This window comes from Mustela erminea, chromosome 19, assembly GCF_009829155.1.
Source record: "Mustela erminea isolate mMusErm1 chromosome 19, mMusErm1.Pri, whole genome shotgun sequence".
Lineage (NCBI taxonomy): Eukaryota > Metazoa > Chordata > Mammalia > Carnivora > Mustelidae > Mustela > Mustela erminea.
In genome coordinates, this window is record NC_045632.1 from 49,343,101 (window position 1) to 49,365,559 (window position 22,459).

A 22,459-nucleotide genomic window follows, 5' to 3' on the forward strand; every position below is an offset into this window, starting at 1 on the left:
GGCTCAGTCAATTGAGCATCTGCTTTAGGCTCAGGTCATGATCCTGGGGTCCTGGGGTAGAGCCTTTGGGGAGGGGGGGGGGAGGAGTCCCTGCTCAGTGGGGAGTCTGCTTCTCCCTCTTCCTCTGAACCTCTCCTGCCCCTGTGCTCTCTCTCAAATGAATAAATAAAAAATCCTTAAAATTTTTTTTAAAACATGAATATGAGGAGAAAGTTGTAAGACCAAGAATTGCTTTTTAGCTGATGGGACCTAAGCAGGGTCTTAGGGGCCCTACGTGATTCACACAGAAACTGGACAATCATTTTGCAAGATTAGAGATCTTCCCCATCCCAAATATTGCATAATTGTCTCAAACCCTGACTTAGCTATGAGTTACAGCTCAGTTGATAAAATCCTGTGTATTTCTCACTTTTTTCTCTCTTGCCACTACACTGTATCATTCAGGTTTCGAAGCTACCAACATCTGATCTGTAAATAATTTGATATTCACCAGACACAGTTGTAATTTTCCAGCCTGTGGTTTCCACATGCCATGTGGATTCCACCGAAAACTCACATGTACTTGGGACTGGACCAGGAGACTCTGCCAAAGAGCCAACAAAAGCTCCAAGGTCTTTGGGCAGAGCCCTGGCAAGGCAAGGCGGCCGGTGAGTAACTTGGAGAAGTGTGCGCAACCTCTCCCCTCCCCACCCCCTTTCCAAACTCTTCTCCTTGAAAAAGCCACACGCAGCCTTCGGTTTTGAATATTTTAATTAGAAAGGTACAAAACATCATGGTTCTTTGTACAAATTCTGCATTAAAATAATTTAACAAAACGCAGTGTTTATTTACATCTTTAGCTGTCTTTCCACATCTCATTACCTTCTTGTGATTCAAACCAAAAACCGGTTTTGGCTTTTTTTTTTTTTTTTTCCATTTATATCTCAAGAGAAAATCTTTAGGTATTATCAACAGCCCTAGATGTTAAAAGAAAAGGCAGAGGGACCAGTGGTAAGCTATTTTTGTGCTTGAATCCTTCAAAATATTTCTTATTTTGGTCAGCCTGAAAGACAAGGTGCTTTGGAAATGAGAACTGAACCTCCAAGGTAAACTGAGGCATACGGTGAGGAGAGGGTTCCTGCGTCGGCATAATGCATGTCTCCAGTGCCAATATCTTGGGATCATAAAGCAGATCCATTTGTGCTTTGCGGGCAGCTTGTCTCTGCAGGCCAAGAACGGAGAAGCAGTCTTCCTCGGGCAACAGGGGCCCATTTCAGTGGTCTCAGCCTGCAGACACCCACTAGAGCAAGAGGATGAGCCTGCTGGCCTGCCTGACATTCTGCGACCGGCCAGGCCAGAGTGGGCTGCCTGGGCGAACACTCCCTTCATCCCCTCATCCCACCTCGTGTGTCCCCCCCAAAGCCGCTCACCCGGATCGTTACCGGGTTCCTTCATCAAGGGAAATTCGAGTAGCCGGGCTTCCCGCTGGCCGTCCAAAGGAGCTCTGTGGCCGTTGGCAGTGGGAGCCAATACCAACAACAGCTCCTCTGTCACCCACGTCCTCTTCAAGAAGGGGGAGGGCTGTCCAGGACGAAGAGTGGCAAGTGTCCAGGCTGTTGGAGGAGGGCCAGAGAGAAGGCGACTGTGGTTCTCATCCTTACTTCCCCCCCCCGTTGCTGCGGGGATTGTGGACTAAACAGCGCTCTGGCTGAAGCCTGCTGTTCCAGGGGGCACAGACAGGGCGAAAGGCAGGGCAACAAGCCAGCCCCGGCAGGGCAGGGATAAAGGGCCCCGCAGCTGAGCCGACGACAGACGACTGTCTGTTAGGCCGAGGGCAGGTGGACGGTCCTCGTGTTCTGGGGTCGCCCACCCGCACACGTGCGCGCACACGTGCGCGCGCACGAGCTCCCGAGCGCCGCCTTCTTCTCGCGCCGGTTCTCCCCTTGACGGTCTCTCAGCGCTGGAAACCGAAGTTCTGAAGGGAAACTTAGAGGCTCAGGAGTGGAAAGTGCGGCCGATTTGCATCTCTCTCACAAGAGAGCCCTGAAAAGAGTAAGAAGTGGTTTACAATAGTGGGAAGAAATGTATAGCACGCTTCTCGGTTCAAAAGAGGAAAAGTCTTTGCTTGACCAGAGATGGGACTCTTTCCAAGAGGTCTGAACTGATTGTAGTTTTCTCCTGAAATTCAAGCCTAAGGCAAAAAAAAAAAAAAAGCAAGCAAATTATAGCCTTTGGGAACCCTTGGATGGTTCCACAAACTAGTCCCTGATGAGGGGTGCTTACGTGCCAGGTGCTTAGAAGATATGGATTTGTGTAGAGAGAAATGAGAAAGGACTGTCCTTTGTCTTTGACAGGAAAAGCACACACACCGCACGTGTCCACAGGCTCTTTGCAAAAACTTCTTAAGATGGCAGTTCTCAGAAGACCACAGTGAGGTAGCCAGGATCCTGCTGAGTTCTCAGAAACGGTCTTCCTATGACAAGTGCTCCTTATACACTTCTCCCTGGGGCATCCCTGCGACAGGGATTGTGGTCACCACTTGATTTTGAAACACAAATCTTTTGATTCTTTCAAACACCCAGAGGAAGATAAGCAGGATACTGACATACTGGACCCAGGCAAACTTGATCATTTCCCAGAATCCTGGTAGATATGTATAGACAGTTAAGGAGTCACAGATGGTGTTTTCTAAATGGAAGTTAAACCAAAGGTTTAGTTTAGACGGGAAATGGCAAAAATGTTTCAAATACTCTTAAGATAAAAGGGAATATGATTAAAGATTATTAAGGCATAAATATGGATGGTTTTGACTTGGAAGACTTGCCCAGAAAGAAATAGGAAGAGGAAATGAGTTTTGTTTTGTTTTGTTTTCCCCTGTATGAATAACAGACAGAGTCATTTGAGTGGGGCCACGAACTGTAGCCATTCCCAGTCGAAGGCCTCCTGCATCTGTTCCTTCTTGGGATGACGGAGGAACCCTCCTTTTTTTGAAACTGAGCTACTGTGGCTCTTTAACAGAAAGGATATGAAATGACTTCCACCGGGTATTGGATGACAGCGTTAATCACGAATGGAGCTTCGGCAGCCCTTCCTACCAGCCAGATGGGGTGGGGGCTCGTGAGGACGGTGGTTACTGTAATGCAACCCAGAGTTAATCCATGAATAAAGTAATGAGGGCTAGAAAAGTATTCTTTAACCTCTCAGGCAAATTCTGCACACCAGAACTTGTTCCAAAGGAATGACCCCAAAGAAAAGAGAACTGAATATGCAAAGTTGTTCACAAATTATTCTTTAAAATACTCGTCAAAATATTTATGTTTGGGGCGCCTGGGTGGATCAGTGGGTTAAAGCCTCTGCCTTTGGCTCAGGTCATGATCCCAGGGTCCTGGGATCAAGCCCCGAGTTGGACTCTCTGGTCAGTGGGGAGCCTGCTTCCCCCTCTCTCTGCCTGCCTCTCTGCCTACTTGTGATCTCCGTCTGTTAAATAAATAAATAAAATCTTAAAAAAATAAAAAATAAAATAATCGTCAAAATATTTATATTAAAGGGGTGCCTGAGTGGCTCAGTCGGTTGTGTCTGACTCTTGATCTCAGCTCAGGTCTTGATCTCAGGGTTGTTAAGTTCGGGCCCTGCGCATTGGGCTCTACTCTGGGCGTAGAGCCTATTTAAAAAAACGAAAAATTATATTAAAAACTTGGAACTGTCAGGGTGCCTGGGAGGCTCAGTTGGTTACGTATTAAGCATTGACCCTTAGTATCGGCTTGTATCATGATCTCAGGGTCACAGGACTGAGCCAAGAGTAGACTGCGTTCAGCAGGGAGTCTGCTTCAGGATTCTATTCCTCTGCCTCTCCACTCACACACTCTCTCTCTCTCTGATAAATAGACAAATCTTAAAAAAAAAAAAAAAAAAAAAAGGGACACCTGGGTGGCTCGGTTGGTTGAGCAGCTGCCTACAGCTCGGGTCATGATCCCGGCGTCCTGGGATCGAGTCCCGCATCGGGCTCCTTGCTCCGCAGGGAGCCTGCTTCTCCCTCTGACTCTGCCTGCCACTCTGTCTGCCTGTGCTCGCTCTCTCTCTCTGACAAATAAATAAATGAAATCTTTAAAAAAAAAAACAAACACTTGGAATGGTCTACAGGTTCTATAGTTGTTGAATGACGAAGTAAAGGAATACTATGCTACCACTAAAAATAACCAATTAAAACTTTGTAGCAGGGTGGGAAATATTTATATTTCAGAGTACAGGGGTGCCTGGGTGGCTCAGTCAGTTAAGTATCTGCCTTTGGCTCAGGTCATGATCTCAGGTCCTGGGACTGAGTCCCATGTCCTGTTGGGCTCTCTGCTCACTAGGCGGCCTGCTTCTCTCTGTCTGCTGCTCCCCATGCTTGTGATCACTTTCCCTCTCTCTCAAATAAATAAATTAATTAATTAAATAAAAAAGGACAAAAAAATTGGATCCTAAAATATTTCTAAACTATGATAAGAGCTGAATATAGAAAAATCTGCTGTGGACAAGGACTGAAAGGACTACAGAAAGCAAAGTTGTAGATGAGTGTTTTTGTCTTAAAATAACTTTAGCCTTGGAATAATGCCACCAGTGCGTTACTCAAAAATCAGGACTACTGGAACTGCAGTCCCCCTATTTGCTAAGGATGTGTGTATAGCATCCCTGATGTCTGGCTGCCAAGGAACCCTTCAGATGCCTTTAGAGAAAACCGCAGACCACCCACCCGCCAAATGTGCTGAGTCAAGTACACTGGGCTGGCCTGACAGCCTTTTCTCTGTAAGGAATGGACACGCTCTGCCTTCCAGCTAGAACCTTGGGCCCTCTGTTCTACCTCCACTGCTCATGTCAGGTAAGTCACTTTCTTTAGTTCTATCTGAAAACCAAGGATAGCAATTTGTCTTTGTGTGTGGTAGTGGGGCCAACTCAATTAGGCGTTTACATTAAAAAGGAAATCTATCAAGCCAGCGGTGGGATAAATGTGGCACTTAATAAATAAATAGGGGGCATAAATCAGCAGTCACCTGCTGGACTATGAGACTAGTGGTAAGGTGCGGGGGTATGATATGGGTCTTCAGACCAGAAGGAAAAAGACAAATAGGGGCAGCCTCTTCCCTCCCGTCACTGAGTGTTCACTGGTACTGACATTTTCATCATGAGAAGGGCTCCAACTCTATTTCTCTTTTTTAAGATTTTATTTTTTTGTCAGAGAGAGAGCACAAGCAGGGGGAGAGGCAGGCTCCCCATTGAGTAGGGAGCCCCATATGGGACTTGATCCCAGGAGCCTGGGATCATGACCTGAGCCCAAGGCAGATGCTTAACCAACTGAGCCACCTAAGGTGTCCCAAGGGCTCCAATTCTGTTTTTGTCCGATGTTCCCCCTAACCTGGAAGGTCCTTGAGAAGCGGCTGAACGAACTGTACCTATGACTCACCGTTCCTTTCCTGGTAAGCAGCAACAATGTGGGTGAGATCGTAGTCATAGGCAAAAGGGCTGGTCCCATTGATTACGGACACCTGGGAAATGGCAGGAGGCTCCCCCTTGAGTAGGGAGCCCCATATGGGACTTGATCCCAGGAGCCTGGGATCATGACCTGAGCCCAAGGCAGATGCTTAACCAACTGAGCCACCTAAGGTGTCCCAAGGGCTCCAATTCTGTTTTTGTCTGATGTTCCCCCTAACCTGGAAGGTCCTTGAGAAGCGGCTGAATGAACTGTACCTATGACTCACCGTTCCTTTCCTGGTAAGCAGCAACAATGTGAGTGAGATCGTAGTCATAGGCAAAAGGGCTGGTCCCATTGATTACGGACACCTGGGAAATGGCAGGAGGATATGGGGTAAGCCTCCAGCCACTTCTCCACTCGTCTTTCTACCCTCCCTCCCCCCCAGGCTCATCTCACAGACCACCCTCTTGGGCTTGGTGACCTACTCTAGCATCAGGAGTCCTTTTTTCAAGGATGGATAACAGGTGATCACCCCCGCCCCCCCTCCCCCAGCCCGCCTTGCAACAATTTAAGTCGTGTACATTCAGTCTCCCCAACCCTTTTTAAAAAGATTTATTTACTTTCCAGCAATAGAGAGCGAGAGAAAAAGAGGCAGCATGAGTGGGAGGGGCAGAGGGAGAGGAAGAGAGAAAGTCAAGTGGACGATTAGCTGAGTGCAGAGTCCACCAAAGGGCTCAATCTCATGACCTGAGCCAAAATCAAGAGTTGGATGCTTGATCAACTATGCCACCAAGGTGCCCCCGAGTTTTCCGTTTTACAGGGATGGAAAAGGGGTCAATATCCACCTTTAACGGGTTTTAGTTACTTATAAAACACCCCGCCGCCCCATTCCAAGGGGAGCAATAATTCTTTTAATTTTTTAAGGAGTCCATATTTTCATCTCTTTTGTCTTTCTTTTTTTTTTTTTAAGATTTTATTTATTTATTTGACAGCGAGATAGAGTACAAGCAAGCAGAGAAGCAGGCAGAGAGAGAGGAGGGGAAGCAGGCTTCCCGATGAGCAGAGAGCCTGATGTGGGGCTCCATCCCAGGATCCTGGGATCATGACCTGAGCCGAAGGCAGAGGCCTTAACCCACTGAGCCACCCAGGTGCCCCATCTCTTTTCTCTTTCTTGCTCTTCCTTGGACACTCCATAATTTATCTCTCTCTCTTTTTTAAAGATTTTGAGAGAAGGGGCGCCTGGGTAGCTCAGTGGGTTGAAGCCTCTGCCTTCGGCTCAGGTCATGATCCCAGGGTCCTGAGATCAAGCCCCACATCGGGCTCTCTGCTCTGCGGGGAGCCTGCTTCCTCCTCTCTCTCTCTCTCTGCCTGCCTCTCTGCCTACTTGTGATCTCTGTCTGTCAACTAAATAAATAAAATCTTAAAAAAATAAAAATAAAAAGATTTTGAGAGAAGAAGACTCCCCAGTGAAGAGGGACCCCGATTTAGGGCTTGATCCCAGGACTCTGGGATCATGACCTGAGCTGAAGGCAGATGCTTAACTGGCTGAGCCACAGAGGCACCCCTGTAATTTCTCTCTTTTGAATCTAGAGATGAAAATAGGATAAAGGGCAAATAATAAGCATATAATCCTTTGAAAAAGTAAACTATCTCCTGCCTTGTAATATTACATTCCTGTTGATAAAATCAGTATCTAAATCTTCAAATAAAAAGTTTTTATCTGGGGCACCTGGGTGGCTCGGTTGGTTGAGTGTCTACCTTCAGCTAAGGTCATGATCCCCAGGTACTGGGATCGGGCCCCACATGGGGCTCCTTGCTCAGCAGAGCCCTCTCCCTCTGCCTGCCACTCCCCCTGCTTGTGCTCTCTCTCTCGCTATCTCTGTTTCTCTGTCAAATAAATAAATAAAATCTTTAAAAAAAAAAGTTTTTATCTTATAGTCCCCCTCCTTTTTATGTAAACCTATATTGAGGGGAGCCTGGGTGGCTCAGTCAGTTAAGCATCTGCCTTTGGCTCAGGTGTTGATCTGGATGTCCTAGGATCAAGGTCAGGCTCCTTGCTTATCGGGAAGTTTGCTTCTCCCTCTGCCTGCCACTCCCCCTGCTTGTGCTCTTGCTCACTCACTCTCAAATAAATAAAATCTTAAAAAAAAACCCTTTACATTGACTATAGGTGGACAGACCATAAATCCGTTTATCTGGAGCAGTCCTGGTTCATGCCTGTAATAACTGATAAGATCACTCTTTCATTTTCAAAAGTAGCCTGGCCCAACTTGCACAGGCTCCCTTGTGATAAAAGAAAGATCAGTAATGAGTGACCGTACGTGTAAGATCCAGTCCTGGACAATTTATGGCTCTGTTACTTTCAAGTGGCAGAACTTTGGGAAAATTAATTAAGCGCTGTCTGCCTCAGTTTCCTGATGTGTAAAAACGAGAGTTCATTCTTTCAACAAATCTGCGTGCTTCCAATGTGCCAGGCCTTGTTTTAGGCTCTGGGGTGACAGTGGAGAAGATGTCTGTGCTTTTAGCACTGGGGAGACAGGAGGCGAACACACCAAAACCCGATCTTTACTATTTCCGGTGGAACTAAGGAAAATCAGTCAAGGTGAGGGGTGACGGGCAGGGAGGAGAAAGGTCTTTAGAAAGAGGAGTCCGAGAAGGACTGAGCTCGGGCACATTTGGACAGGGCCCCGAATGGAGTGGGAGAGCAAGCTACGTGGATACGTGGCAGGAGGAAAAACTGGGGGACAGGAGCTGCTCCGTGGGACTGAGGAACAGTGAAAGGGCCGGTTTGGCTGGAAAGGAGCCCCGGGGGACCGTGACAGGACAAGCGGCTGGAGAGCTGGGAAAGGACAGGAGCAGGATCCCCGGAGGCGGCTGCCGCTTAGCAAACAGCGGTTAGTGGTGACTTCCCCAGTGTTTTACACGAACTGGGAAAGGCCACTTGGCATAAGCCAGGTGTGTGCGCGCATGCGCACCTGCAAAGAAAAAATACGTCAGTTCTTAAAGGCATGTTTCTGGTCTCTTTTTAGATGCAAATACCGGTGTATCTGGCCTTGTATTTTGAAAGAACTCAAGGCCAGAACTCGCAGAAATCCTCTTCTGGGCCACCCCCAGAGAAGTGCTATTTCCCACTTTCACGCCTCCCTCTTTAAAGAACCTGATAAGCAGTAACACAGAGAAACCAAAGCGACGACAGCGCGGAGCCTCCTTACGTTGTATCTCACGTCCAGGCCGCCGCAGCTTAGGGGCTGCTTCTGCTGCAGCCTCAGGTCCCCGTGCACATACAGCTGCGAGCCTGGAACAGCGAAGGAGGACTGCAGAAATGCCATGCTCTGCATCACGAACGTGGACATCCTCTGAAATCATTAGAGGGAGAGACAGTATTGGGGGATCGGAAGGCTCTGGGTCCTGGGCATCCCAGTCTGGGGTGGCAGCGTCCCAGCCCCTCCACCACCTGCTTGGCCATGCGGGAAGCTATCGGCCCGGAACCCTGCGAGCTGTGAATAGCCCACACACACCAGCACGGCCCCCATGAGAAACATGCGATTTGCCTCAATTAAATCCCGCACAACACTTCGGAAGAGAGCCTTCGGCAGCAGACAGAGGCCTAGAAATCAGACAGAGGGCTCAGTTCTATGAAGGCACAAAAGGGCGGGGATGGGCTTCCCCGAGGAATGGACTCACGTGCAATTGGTAGGAGAAAGTCAGGATGAGCTGCACACCGAGAACCTGCTCCGTGGACTGCAGGGGAAGCTCCAGCTTAAAATGTAACATGTCCATTTTCCCATCCTGGTTCCTGTCTTCTTCTCGAGTCTAGGAAACCCAAAGACAGCCAGTGGCCCTGGTCCTTAATAAGTCCGGGAAGAATCCGCATGCCTGCCGTAACAGAGGGACCCACTGTTCTGCTACACATGGGAGTTAGCTCCCTCACCGGAAGTAAATAGGAAGAATAAATAGGTATAAGGAGATCAAGAGCAGGGAAGGAGACCCGAGGTGCTGGCCCCGGGCTTCACTCTCCTGCTTCTCAAATGTTTAAGCGCCACACTGAACAGGAACTTGAAGTGGCAAGAACAACATCTGGATGTCTGGATGGCATTTTTTTTTTTTTTTTTTTTTTTAGTTTTTTCCTTGAATCATTTTTGTTTTGTTTCTGGTGTTTTATTTTCTTCTTTAGAAACACATCTGAGTTTGTATGGAATATTTATTTATCTATTTATTTTTTAAGATTTTATTTATTCATTTGACAGAGAGAGATCACAAGTAGGGAAAGAGAGAGAGAGGAGGAAGCAGGCCTCCCGCCGAGCAGAGTCTGATACGGGACTCGATCCCAGGACCCTGAGACCATGACCCGAGCCGAAGGCAGCGGCTTAACCCACTGAGCCACCCAGGCGCCCTGTACGGAATATTTAAATAGCACATTAGTACTGACTTCTACTTCTCCAGGAGTCCATTTTTTTTTTTTTTTTTTTTAAATAGAAAAGAAACAGATTCTAATCATCATGCATTCATTCCCCAAACAGACTCAGGAGAAAAACACCAAACTCTATCTATACTTTCTTCGGCCACAAGTGTCTTTGCTTCAGACTATCGATAGTGGAACTCCTCATCACTGATGTCGGGGCTTGAAAGCCTCGTGCATCTTTTAGTACCAATCGATACAGTGAAAAAGGAAGCTAAATCAAATCAGCAAGTCATTAAAACTACAGACAGTTTATAAATTATGGATACAAAAGGAAGGAAAACTGAGATCTAAGGAGGGAAAAAGACAAAGGACAGCCCATAGAAAACACCAGAATCCAGTCTCACCACCCATAGTCTGACCATCAGGAAGATGGCACTGAAATGTGATCATGGGGACATGATTCTTTGGGACAGCCCTGGATCTTGTTGCTACAACTGATCCTTTCCTGCTGTAGGTTCCCAGAAGGATTCTGCTCTGGCAGATCAACATTCCCAATGGCATGCTCCAGGAACAGATTCGTTTTGCTTTCCACTGTTATTATGATGCAAGGAAGAGATTCTTTGTTCTTTTTCAGGCTCCTAAGGGTGGTTGATTAAGATGGAGCTCAGTTTTCAGGACCTTTCAATCATGTCCTTCCTTCAGACAATAATGTCCTTATCCTAGGCCTTGTTCTAGAGAAATGTACCCTTTTTCTTCTGTTGGATTCTGTTTTCTCTGTCCTGTTCCATCAGCTTCACAGGTGTAGGGGAGGGATATTGTTACCGGGGTTGACGGTCAAGTTACTGAGGCAATTATGTATTAGCAATTATGAGTAGGACAGAAAAGAGGCTGCCTTGTCTTCCTGTGAATTTTCTTCAGTTGGAAACACTTGCAAGACAAAGTCAGATTCACTCTCTGTAGTGGACCCATACCTTCTGGATCTTTAGGGCTGGACAGGAAGACAAAGATCAAATGTCTCAACTTGCAAGACAGCATAGAGGGCGCGGGGCCGGGGCCGGGTGGGGGGATTGACAGAAGAATCAGACCTCAACACAGTGTGGGAGGGAGAGAAACACATTTGTTCATTTGATCTTTACAATAAATCCTGACGTAAGCGAAGCAAAGATTATACCCACTGTACAGATGAGAAAATCAAGGTTCAGGGAGATTGAGGGATTTTTTTGGGTGTGGCTAGTAATGGTAAAGATTTGAAACCATGTCTGTGACTCCAAATTGGGTCCTCTTTCCAGAACTAAAATGTCCAGACTTAAAAAACGCTCAAGGAGAAAATTGTGGGTAAGATAAATCTTTTTGCAAAAAGCCAGCATCAAAGTTTGAAAGCAAATCAGTGTGGTGTTTTATGCAACATATTCACTCCACATTCACACGGGACAGGGATCTACCACAGCACCATAATTAGTGTCTGCTTGTTAAGTTCACTTATTAGTCTGTCAAGTATTTTTTAGGGGCCTACTATGTGCCAGGCACTGTCAAGGGCTCGAAATACAGTGGCAAACGAAGTACATAAACTCCGTACCCTAATGGGGTTTACATTCCCAGCCAGGGAGGCAGAAAATAAATCCATAAACAAATAAATGTGATAAATGCCACAAAGGGAAACGAGGCAGGCTTCAATTAAAGGAAAGGGAGGATCTCACAGCCATTTTTTTTAGGAAATACTCAGGAAGATCTGACTGTGGGTAGCCGGAAAGAAGTGCGGTGAAGAGGTACAGAAACATCTAGAGGCAGGGTGATCCCCGCTGACAAAGTCCACCTGCTCTGCGAAGTGGGTCAGCGCTTACCGGAGCAGTGCGGGCAGTGAGGAGGGAGGTGGAAGCCAGGGCCCAGGTAGTCCTGGGGGGAGGGACGATGCTAATGCTGCATCCCCACAAATGCCCATTACAAGGTCCCGCTCTCATCCCCACAGGGCTGGCGAGGTGGGCCACATTCCTATGCCAGTGCTCGGACCAAGGATGAAATCCAGCTTTTGATTCCATTTAGTTCAAATCAGGCTTAACGCGTGTGCAAGTTACAAAGGGAGGCACTCCGAGAGCTAATACTTCTTTAACACAACTTCAAGTTTAGTATCTAAAACCCAGTCGGTATGTTTGGCGAAGGGAATTCATCAATTATATCAGCACCTAATTTTTATAAGGCATTTGTGCCATGGGAGCTCTGTGCCTAAAGCTGGAGAAGAAAGGGAATAGGCTGGTGTTATCTCAAGGAGCTGGGCCAGACCTCAGAAGCCTGGACAAAGAACCCACTAGAGGGAAGAGTAAGGTTGCTCCTTCCTGTTTGCACCCCCCCCCCCCACCATGGTTCTTCACTCTGGTTAGAGTCTTTCTCCCACTGCCAGAAGGCTCATCATGCCTCCTACAGGAAGAACCTCACAGAGAGCCAGTGAGCAAAGGAGAATGTGGTTTTCAGCATCAGCATGACCATCACAAAGCGGCACACAGGAGGGTGGCTTGGGGCAGGCTTAAGACTCACTAACCCTAACACCAACTTAACAGTCACTGTAAATCTGGGGTGCCTGGGTGGCTCACCTGGTTAGTGTCTGCCTTCAGGTTAGGTCCTGATTCCAGGGTCTGGGATTGAGCCCCACACTGGGCTCTCTGCTCAGCAGAGAGTCTGCTTCTCCCTTGCCCTCTGGCTCCTGGCTCCTGCTCTAGCTCTCACTTTCTCTATCTCAAAATAATAAAAATCAGTAGTTAAAAAAAAAAAAAGAAAAAGAGTTCCATGCTATACTGAGCCAGCCAGGTGCCCCAAGGTTAACGTCTTAGTTTATACCAGTGTCTGTTTTACCATATACTTGTCATCAATGGGTGTTTCATTTTTTTCCTTTTAATGTTGAAAATACTCTTTGGCACCAGTCTTTGGGTCTCCAACAAAATAGGGACCAACACTTCAGGGCTCCTAGACTCATCAAATCCTTGCTGCCTGTGTTTCAATGAATCTAAGATACCATCAATTATAAAATGCACCATTACTTTAGATACCAGCAAAAAAGCAAAACTACTTCTAGTTAAACTATGACACAATGCTTTCTAATTACTGAGAACATTTCTTTTACACTTATTAAAAGCTTTTAGACTCTAGGCATACTTATATCAGATATCATATTTATGCACATAAAAATATAAGGAAAATAAATGGCCCTAGGGACTCCTAAAACTTCTTTACATTCTGATTCTTTCGCATCATTTTGTGACTCAATGATAACCATCCTTTTCTATGTAATTTTGTCCTTTGTGCCATCAAGCATATTGGAGATACAACATTAAAAAAAAGAAAATCCATAAATGGAATTAAATCCATTGGTCTGGGCTCTTAAGCAGGCTTTAGGGGCACCTGGGTGGCTCCGTCAGTTAAGCATCCAACTCTTGATTTTGGCTCAGGTCATGATCTCAGGGTTGTGAGATCGAGCCCCTCACTGGGCTCCATGCTCTGTATGGAGTCTGCTTGAGATTTTCTCTCCCCTTCTGCCCCTCGTCTCGCTCCCACTCTATAAATCAATCAATCAGTCTTTTAAAAAGGTATGTAGATCTGGCCTATGTTTAAGTGCCTCTTAAACCTTCCCTGACCTGCTCAACATTTGGTTCTCAGGGTTAAAATATTGTTTTATTATTGTTTCTAATGTTTTCTTTCAAGATGTTGATGTCAGTTCTCCAAGTTTTGATGCTGACACATCTGATGTTTGCACATGTGTAGGCAATAAGGATTAAGCCAAGCCTGTCTCCTGGCAGCAGCAATATTTTTTAAGATTCTATTTACTTGAGTGAGAGAGAGGGAGCACGAGTGCATGAGCAGGGTTTGGGGGAGAGGCAAAGGGAGAGGGAGAAGCAGATTCCCTGCTGAGCAGGGAACCCCAATGTGGGACTCGATCCCAGGGTCCTGAGATCATGACGTGAGCCCAAGGCAGATGCTTAACCATCTGAGTCACCTGGGCATCCCACAGCGACAATTTTAAGATACCACAGAGAGGACACATTCTGATCTCAGAGATGTGAAAACTGTATCTCAGATACAACAATGCTCTCCACTCACCTCCCTGCACTGCCCATAGCCTTCAGCCCCCACAGTCTCTGGGCCCACACATGCCTTCAAGAGCTCAGTAAGGCTTGAAAGGAGCAGTCACCCTGTGGTTTTTCCTTCTGTCCTTAACCACAATAGCAACAACAAGAAACTTGGATTTACAAAGTGTTCAAAGCACAGGGACTTTAGAGATGCTGTCCAAGGTGAGCTGACCGAAGCAGAAGCAAGGCCATTTCTGGCTTCTGAGGCATTTTCCCAAGTTAATAACCACAGAACCATCCCCCAGCATTTGGTCAAACCTTGACCTAAAACCACTGCTTCTCTGATCTTCTGCACAGTTTCTCAGACAGGCTGTGGTTAGGCTAGCTTTACCTTGGGAGTTGGAGGGGAAAAAGAAGTACTTTGTTGCAATAAGGGCTAAGAATATATGCTATAGATGGGCACAAGGGTGGCTCAACAGGTTAAGCGACTGCCTTCAGCTAGGGCTGTGATCCCGGAATTCCGGGATTGAGCACAGCATCGGGCTCCCAGCTCTGCCAGGAGTCTGCTTCTCCCTCTGACCTTCTCCGCTCTCATGCTCTCTCTCTCTCAAATAAATGAATAAATAAAATCTTAAAATAAAAGAATACATGATATAGAATGACAAACCCTTGTGTTGCAGTCTTGACTGTTTGGTTAAGAACTAAGCAAAAGAGGTCACTTCTCTGAGTCTTGGTTTCTTTACCTGTAAAACAAGGATATAGCCTCTGTATCACATGGTTACTATGAGGATTAAAGAGGTAGAGATGCCTGGGTGGCTCAGCTGGTTAATCAACTGCCTTTCATTCAGATCATGGTCTCAGGGTCTTGGGATGGAGACCCACATCGGGCTCTCTGCTCAGCGGGGGGCTTGCTTCCCTTCTCTCTCTGCCTGCTTGTGGTTTCTGTCTGTCAAATAAATAAAATCTTAAAAAAAAAAAAGAGGTAATGTATGTAAAAAAAAAAATTAAGAGTTAACACTTAGTGATTGTCACGGGCCAAGTACTATGTAAAGGATTTTAAACATATTATCTAATGATGAAATGCTAAGTGTATGCCTGAAACATAGTAAATCAACAGTAATTTTTATTACTATGGCTCATAAGTATATCACCAGGGGATCGCCCACCTGCTTTAAAACAAAACTGAGACATAATTCATGTACCATAAAATTACCTAAAATACAGAGTTTGGTAGATTTTAGGATATTCATGAAGTTGTGAAACTATCACCCCTACCTAATTCCAATTTCAAAATGTCTTCATCATCCAAGAAAGAAACCCTCTTCCTATTAGTAGTCATTACTTGTGTCTCCTGACCGTCAATTCCCCAAGCCCCTGGAACCCCTAGTTTCTGTCTCTGCAGATTTGACTTTTTTTTTTTTTTTTAAAGATTTTATTTATTTGACACACAGAGATCACAAGTAGGCAGAGGGGCAGGCAGAAAGGAAGGGAGGCAGGCTCCCTGCCCAGCAGAAAGCCCGATGTGGGGCTCAATCCCAGGACCCTGGGATCATGACCTGAGCAGAAGGCAGAGGCTTTAACCCACTGAGCCACCCAGGTGCCCCAGATTTGACTCTTCTGAACATTCCATATAAAATCCATCAGATGCTGTCCTATCTCGTGGCTGGATCCTCTCTTAGCCTGTTCTGAAGGCTCATCCATGCTGTAGAATGTTTCACGACTCCATTCCTTTTGGTGGCTGAGTAACAAACATTCCATTATACGGCTAGAACCCATTTTGTTTATGCATTCATTTGTTGACGAATATTTGGATTGTTCCTACTTTTTTGCTATTAGGAATAAAGCTTCTGTGAACATTTGTGCCTGAGTTTTTGTGCAGACATAACTCTTCAGTTCTCTTGGGTACGCATATACCTAGTAATTCTATGTTTTACTTTTTGAGGAACTGCAAACTATTTTCCAAAGTTGCCATGTCATTTTATATATTTACCTGCTTTTGAATTTGGGGATTTTTTTTTTTTTTGCTTTGTTTTTGCCTTACTTGTGCCCTTTCTCAATTTCCTTTGAAAAATTATTGTCATTATGGGGCATCTGGATGGCACAGTAGGTTGAGCGTTCAACTCTTGGTTTCGGGTCAGGTCATGATCTCAGGGTCTCAAGATCAAGCCCTGCATGGGGCTCTGCTTGAGATTCTCCCTCTCCCTCTGCCCTTCCCCCTGCTCACCTGCTTTCTCTCTCTAAAATAAATAAATCTTTTAAAATTGTCATTATAATGTAAAAATGTTGAATGTGTATCACATTTTCATGATACAAAATTTAAAAGGTACAGAAGGATATATAGTAAAAAAAAAGCTTCTCTCCCATCCTAACCTCAGCCACTTAGTTCTTTGCCCAGAGAAATCAGTGCTGTCTTTTGAATCCTTCCAGAGAGAGTAAGAGCATTCATGTATGTATATGCATACACACCCATACACATATCCTTTGTTATGTTTTCTATTATTTTTATGTGAATGGAAGCATATTATATACGATTTTTGTTTTTTCTACTTTTCAATTTATTTTGGAGGTGATTCCACATCAATATATAGAGATCTGCTTCATTTAAAAAAAAGAGCTATGCAACATTCCACTGCGTAAATGTACCACAATTTCTCTGATGAGTCTTCTTTTTTTTTTTTTTTAAGGTTTTATTTATTTATTTGACAGACAGGGATCACAAGGAGGCAAAGAGGCAGGCACAGAGAGAGGAAGGGAAGCAGGCTCCCTGCTGTGCAGAGAACCCAGAGGCGAGGCGGGGCTCAATCCCAGGGATTGTGGGGGATCATGACCTGAGCCGAAGGCAGAGGCTTTAACCCACTGAGCCACCCAGGCACCCCTCTGATGAGTCTTCTATTACTACATTGGTTTATTTACCTTATTACAATGCTGCACGATGTGACTTTTTATGTATGTCATCTCACTTATTTGCACAAACCCCAAAGTACCTTACTAGAAGTGGAAGCAGGCACATGCATCTGTAAGTCTGACAAATATGGACAAATATTGGGCTCAGTCAGTTAAGCTTCTGCCTTCAGCTCAGTGGGTGACCTTGGAGTCCTGGGATCGAGTCCCTCATTGGGCTCTCTGCTCAGTGGGAAGTCTGCCTCTCCTTCTGCTGTGGTCTCTCTCCCTCTCTCTTTCAAATAAATAAATAAAATCTTAAAAAAATATATGGACAAACATTCCTTCAAAGATGTGCATCAATATACAGCCCCACCAGTGATACACACAAATGCTCACAAGTTTCCAGACATCTTGGTCACAGTGTGGTCAAACTTCAATTTTTGCCTATTTGATAGATTAAAATCATTTCTCTAATCATAACTGCGACTTCCTAAGAGTCACATGTGCTTCTTTTTCTTTGAACTGTTTACATTCTTTGCCCGTTTTTCTGTTAGATGGTTAGTCTTTTATTTATAAAGCTACAGGCATTTTATGTTAGGAAAATGAGCTTTTTACAAGTGTGATACAAATGATAAACCTTTTTTTCTAGTTCTATTTGTGCTTTGATTAAACTTATGGTTTTACCATGCCAATAATTTTTTTAAAGACTTTATTTATTTATTTATTTTTAAAAATTTTTTTTAAAAGATTTTATTTATTTGACACTCAGAGATCACAAGTAGGCAGAGAGACAGGCAGGGAGAGAGGAGGAAGCAGGCTCCCCGCTGAGCAGAGAGCCTGATGCGGGACTCCATCCCAGGACCCTGAGACCATGACCTGAGCCGAAGGCAGAGGCTTTAACCTACTGAGCCACTCAGGCGCCCCTTATTTATTTATGTGAATGAGAGAGATAGAGGGAGGGACAGAGCAAGAAGCAGACTCCCCTCTAAGCAGGGAGCCTGATGCAGGGCTGGGTCCCACCATCCTGAGACCATGACTTGGGCCAAAATCAGATGCTTAACTGAGCCACCCAAGGGCCCCTATTCCATATTTTAAATTGAATCTTGACCTATCTGGACATGAATTCTGGTGTACAATCTGAGCACTGGCTCCATCTTAAGTTTTTCCAGATGGCTTCCCAGTCTCCCCTACATCATTTTATTACATAAGTCATCTTGCACCACTGATTTAAAATGCCACCTTCAGGGGCGCCTGGGTGGCTCAGTGGGTTAAGCCGCTGCCTTCGGCTCAGGTCATGATCTCAGAGTCCTGGGATCGAGTCCCACATCGGGCTCTCTGCTCAGCAGGGAGCCTGCTTCCTTCTCTCTCTCTCTGCCTGCCTTTCTGCCTACTTCTGATCTTTCTCTGTCAAATAAATAAATAAAATCTTTAAAAAAAAAAATAAAAAATAAAATAAAATGCCACCTTCATATTTGAGTCCTTTTCTATACTTTTTACACAAGTTCCCCAAGTCACACTGCTTTATATATTATGGCTTTAAGGTATAATTTAATATCTTAGAGAGCTATTCTCCTCTTACCCTTCTCTTTTTTCCTAGAATTTTTCTTTCTTTTTCCATATGGCTGTCTGTCCCTGCATACTGTCATGTTTTCACTGAGAATGCATTACAATTATATATCAACCAAGGGAGAAGAGGCATCTTTATGATGTTGAATTTTCCGGTCTAAAAATATGACAGATATTACCATTTTTTAATCTCCTTTGTGTCAGTCATCAATCTATTTAAAGTTTTACTCACATAGTTCTTGCACATTTCTTTTATTTATTTAAAATTTATTTATTTATTTACTTACTTACTTACTTAAAGTAGGCTTCTTGCCCAGCCTGGAGCCCAATGTTGGGCTTGAACTCACAACCCTGAGATCAAGACCTGAGCTGAGATCAAGAGGTGGATGCTTAACTGACTGAGCCCCCGAGGAACCCACACTTTAAAAAAAAAAAAAAGAAAAAAAATTTTTTTAAAGTATACATTTCATGTTAAGCCTATTCCTAACAAGTTTATATTTTGGGGCTGCTGTTGAGATCTGTACTTCTACTATATCTTCTAGTTCATTTATTTGTATCTCATGATTTCAAACTATTCTCAAACCCAAGAGCTCAGCTAGGAAGAAAGCAAATCATTTACTAAAAAATACTTATAGACAGGGCACCTGGGTGGCTCAGTTGTTACGTGTCTGCCTTCAGCTCAGGTCATGATCCCAGGGTCCTGTGACCCAGGCCTGCATCAGGCTCCCTGCTCAGAGGGAAGCCTGCGTCTCCCTCTCTCACCCCCCCTGCTGTGTTCCCTCTCTTGCTGTGCCTCTCTCTGTCAAATAATAAATAAAATCTTAAAAAAAAAAAAAAAAAAAAAAACTTGTAGGGCACCTGGGTGGCTCAGTGGGTTAAGCTTCTGCCTTAGGCTCAGGTCATGATCTCAGGTTCCTGGGATCGAGCCCCACATCAGGCTCTCTGCTCCACAGGAAGCCTGTTTCCACCCCCCGCTCTCTGCCTGCCTCTCTGCCTGCTTGTGATCTGTTTGTCAAATAAATAAATAAAAATCTTAAAAAAAAAAAAAAACAAACTTATATAGACACTGCCCTAGAATGGAGGGGGAACAAGACGAGGAAAAAGGAGCTTTGGTTTTGCATTTTAGAGTGTAAAATTACTCAGTATTATAAAGGATTAATAATTCTGGGCACCATAAGAATAGTGGCAGTCTTGCTTTCATGGATCAAAAATACACACACACACACACACACACACAGGAGAAACAGGGGGAACAAGGGTGGTGCTTTCAAGGTCACCAAGATAAAAGCCTCTCTGACCAGCCATCCAACTGGAGAGTCAATCTGCTGTGTTGGATGAACACATGAAAAGAAAAAAATGAATGAAACCTAATGCTTCGTGATTAACTTTTCACGATTATTTCTTACACTTAAGTAACCAGAGAGTATGACGGAGCGGAATACACAAATGTGAGGAAAACAAAAAACTTCTATGAAAAACAGGTAATGTTAACCTAAAGTAAGACTAACAAGGGGTTCCCGGGGGGCCCGGGAGTCGGCTGAGTGTTGGACTCTTGATTTCCACTCAGGTCATTATCTCAGAATTATGGGAACAGCACTGCCTCTTCCAGCACAGAGCCTGCTTAAGAGTTTCTCTCTCGGGGCGCCTGGGTGGCTCAGTTGGTTGGACCACTGCTTTCAGCTCGGGTCATGATCCTGGAGTCCTGGGATCGAGTCCCGCATGGGGCACCCAGCTCCATGGGGAGTCTGCTTCTCCCTCTGACCTTCTCCTTGCTCATGCTCTCTCTCACTGTCTCTCTCTCAAATAAATAAATAAAATCTTTTAAAAAAATAACCTGTGCACTGGCAATTCTGGATTTCTCAGTTTCAGGCATCCTCTACTGACTTCCCATGTGAAAAGATGAAGTTTTAGTTTTCTTCGCTCCACCGCCCCCCATTGAGTTAAACTCTCATTTTGGTTAGTCAATCAATATTCAGTGTTCATGTACTTATGACTACGTGAATCCTATTCCTTTCTTCCTTTTCCTTACTTTTTATTTCTCTGAATTTAATAATTATTTGCTTGTTCAGTTTCCTATTTACAGGTACAATTTCAAAAAAACAGCTTGCATTCCAAATCCTCACCAATGGCTGTTTAAAGGTCTAAGATTGATTCAAAATCTTGTTCACTGCAGTATCCTAAATAGTGAAAAAGTAGAAGTCCATCAAATATCCACCAACGGAGAACTGGCTAAATCCAGTAGGTTTTCCCTATCATGAAAATTTTATGCAGATCTTAAAAAGAGTAAGTTTGGCTAACAAGTGTACATGTTCCAAAGTCAGCCTTTAATTTTACATTATGATGTATACCTGTAACTCTTTAATATTTTACAATGGGAATGCATTTTTATAATCAGAAAAAATATGAATTATATTTTGTTTGTAGTTATTCATATGATCAATCAGATGTAAAAAGTTTTGTGGGTTTTTTTTTTCCATTTTATTTGGCTGCTGGAAAATAGTCTGATTTTTTTTTTTTTTTCCAGCTACACAAGTTGCCTTGTAGGCCAATCATCTCTGAGATGTGTAGAGATTCAACTTTGGAAGAAGAAAAAATAGAATTTTCCTACTTCTAAGGTAAAATGTTTTCAGAAAATGAGCAGAAAGGGAATGACTGTAAAGTTAGCACTCACTCATCCTGAACCAAATACTAAATTAAAGACAGGAGGGACGCCTGGGTGGCTCAGTTGGTTAAGCAGCTGCCTTCGGCTCAGGTCATGATCCCGGCGTCCTGGGATCGAGTCCCACATCGGGCTTCTTGCTCAGCAGGGAGCCTGCTTCTCCCTCTGCCTCTGCCTGCCATTCTGTCTGCCTGTGCTTGCTCTCTCCCCCTCTCTCTCTCTGATAAATAAATAAAATCTTTAAAAAAAAAAAAAAGACAGGAAAATGCTTCCTTTTCATCCTGGACAACTGCAAGCTGGGGCCCGCATCTAGTCCTACAAGCCAGGGAGGCACAACAGGGACCCCCTGCACATTCTGGGTAGGTCGCTTAGCCAATCAGCTCCCCGGCTTCCACGTGTCAGGTCTGCATAAAAATGCATCCCCTTACCGGTGGTCCCCGCTGCGAGGCACAACTGCAGCCACACGTTAGGTTAATGCTTAAGCACAGCGCACGACCTTCGTGACTCAAAGAAACTTTCGCGAACACCCACCCATCAGGCCAGGCCCACGGAAATGGCGGGGGGCCAGAGACAGGCTCTCCCCCAGCTTCCGTAGGACACGTGCTCACGGCAGTGGCTAACATTCCTGGCGCTGTGGACTGCTTGGAGAAGTCGAATGAAACGAGAGAGTCACTTCCCGGGAAATTAAACGTATGCTCAGGCCAACGCGCCTGTGTACACAACCTCCGTGGGTTCACAAACCCTTAAGACCCAACCTGGGCTTCCCTTGGCCGGAGCCGTTCATCCTCTCCCCGCCACCCCCGGCCACCCCCGCCCAGCCCCGGTGGGTCTCCAGGCCCGGACAGGAACCACGCACCGAAACCAGCGGGACGCGCAGGTGATCCCCCTGCAGCCGGTTGAAGGCGGGGAACGTGCTCCAGGCCAGGAACCCGCCGCGCTCCGGTCCCAGTAAGGCCACGAGCAGCACCTGGTGCTGGAAGCGCACGGTCGGCTGCTCCTCGTAACTGCTCCGCTTCAGCCAAAACCCTGAGGTAGAGAGGGCGGTGGGGAGGAGGTCATGGAGGCGGCCGCGGGCGCAGCAGGCCCTGGGGAGCTAGCTGAGCGCGCCACGGCCGCGAGCAGGCTCACCGTGGCTCCGGAAGGCCACCAGCAGTGGCGGGATGTACGTGAGCGCGGCGGCCAGCAGCAGGAACAGAGCGGCCTTGGAGCAGAGCCCCGCGCGGTAGCCGCGCTCCACCGGGTGAGAGAAGAGCTCGTAGAGCGCCATGAACGCCGCGCGGATTCCGGCCGCCTGCCTGGGACCCCTACGCGGTCCCACAGGAAGGACCAAGTTTGGCTTCTCCTGGTTGCCATAGTCTTGGTCTCCACGGCAACCGACGGAGCCGGGAAAAGAACCAATAGGAAGGGCGTGGGGCCTGGGCAGGGGTGGGGCCAAGCGGGGGCGGCGCTCCGCTGGTGGGAGTTAA

General features: G+C 45.7%; 1 protein-coding gene across 3 annotated transcripts; it reads right to left on the minus strand.

Moving 5' to 3' along the window:
* Nucleotides 1–736: 736 nt before the first annotated feature.
* TMEM231 (transmembrane protein 231) lies at nucleotides 737–22,459 on the minus strand. 3 transcript variants are annotated; one of them, XM_032325476.1, is made up of 7 exons: nucleotides 22,122–22,445; nucleotides 21,850–22,019; nucleotides 9,113–9,241; nucleotides 8,641–8,784; nucleotides 5,420–5,501; nucleotides 3,007–3,112; nucleotides 737–2,633 (listed from the first exon to the last, which is right to left on the minus strand). In XM_032325476.1, exons 1-7 carry the CDS (start codon nucleotides 22,258–22,260, stop codon nucleotides 2,453–2,455), a joined length of 951 nt encoding a protein of 316 aa, XP_032181367.1. In that variant the 5' UTR covers nucleotides 22,261–22,445; the 3' UTR covers nucleotides 737–2,452. The 3 variants fall into 3 exon arrangements, with proteins under 3 accessions (XP_032181367.1, XP_032181366.1, XP_032181368.1); XM_032325475.1 differs by lacking the exon at nucleotides 5,420–5,501 and adding an exon at nucleotides 5,715–5,796 and having other exon boundaries at nucleotides 22,122–22,419; XM_032325477.1 differs by lacking the exon at nucleotides 3,007–3,112 and having other exon boundaries at nucleotides 737–2,667; nucleotides 22,122–22,459.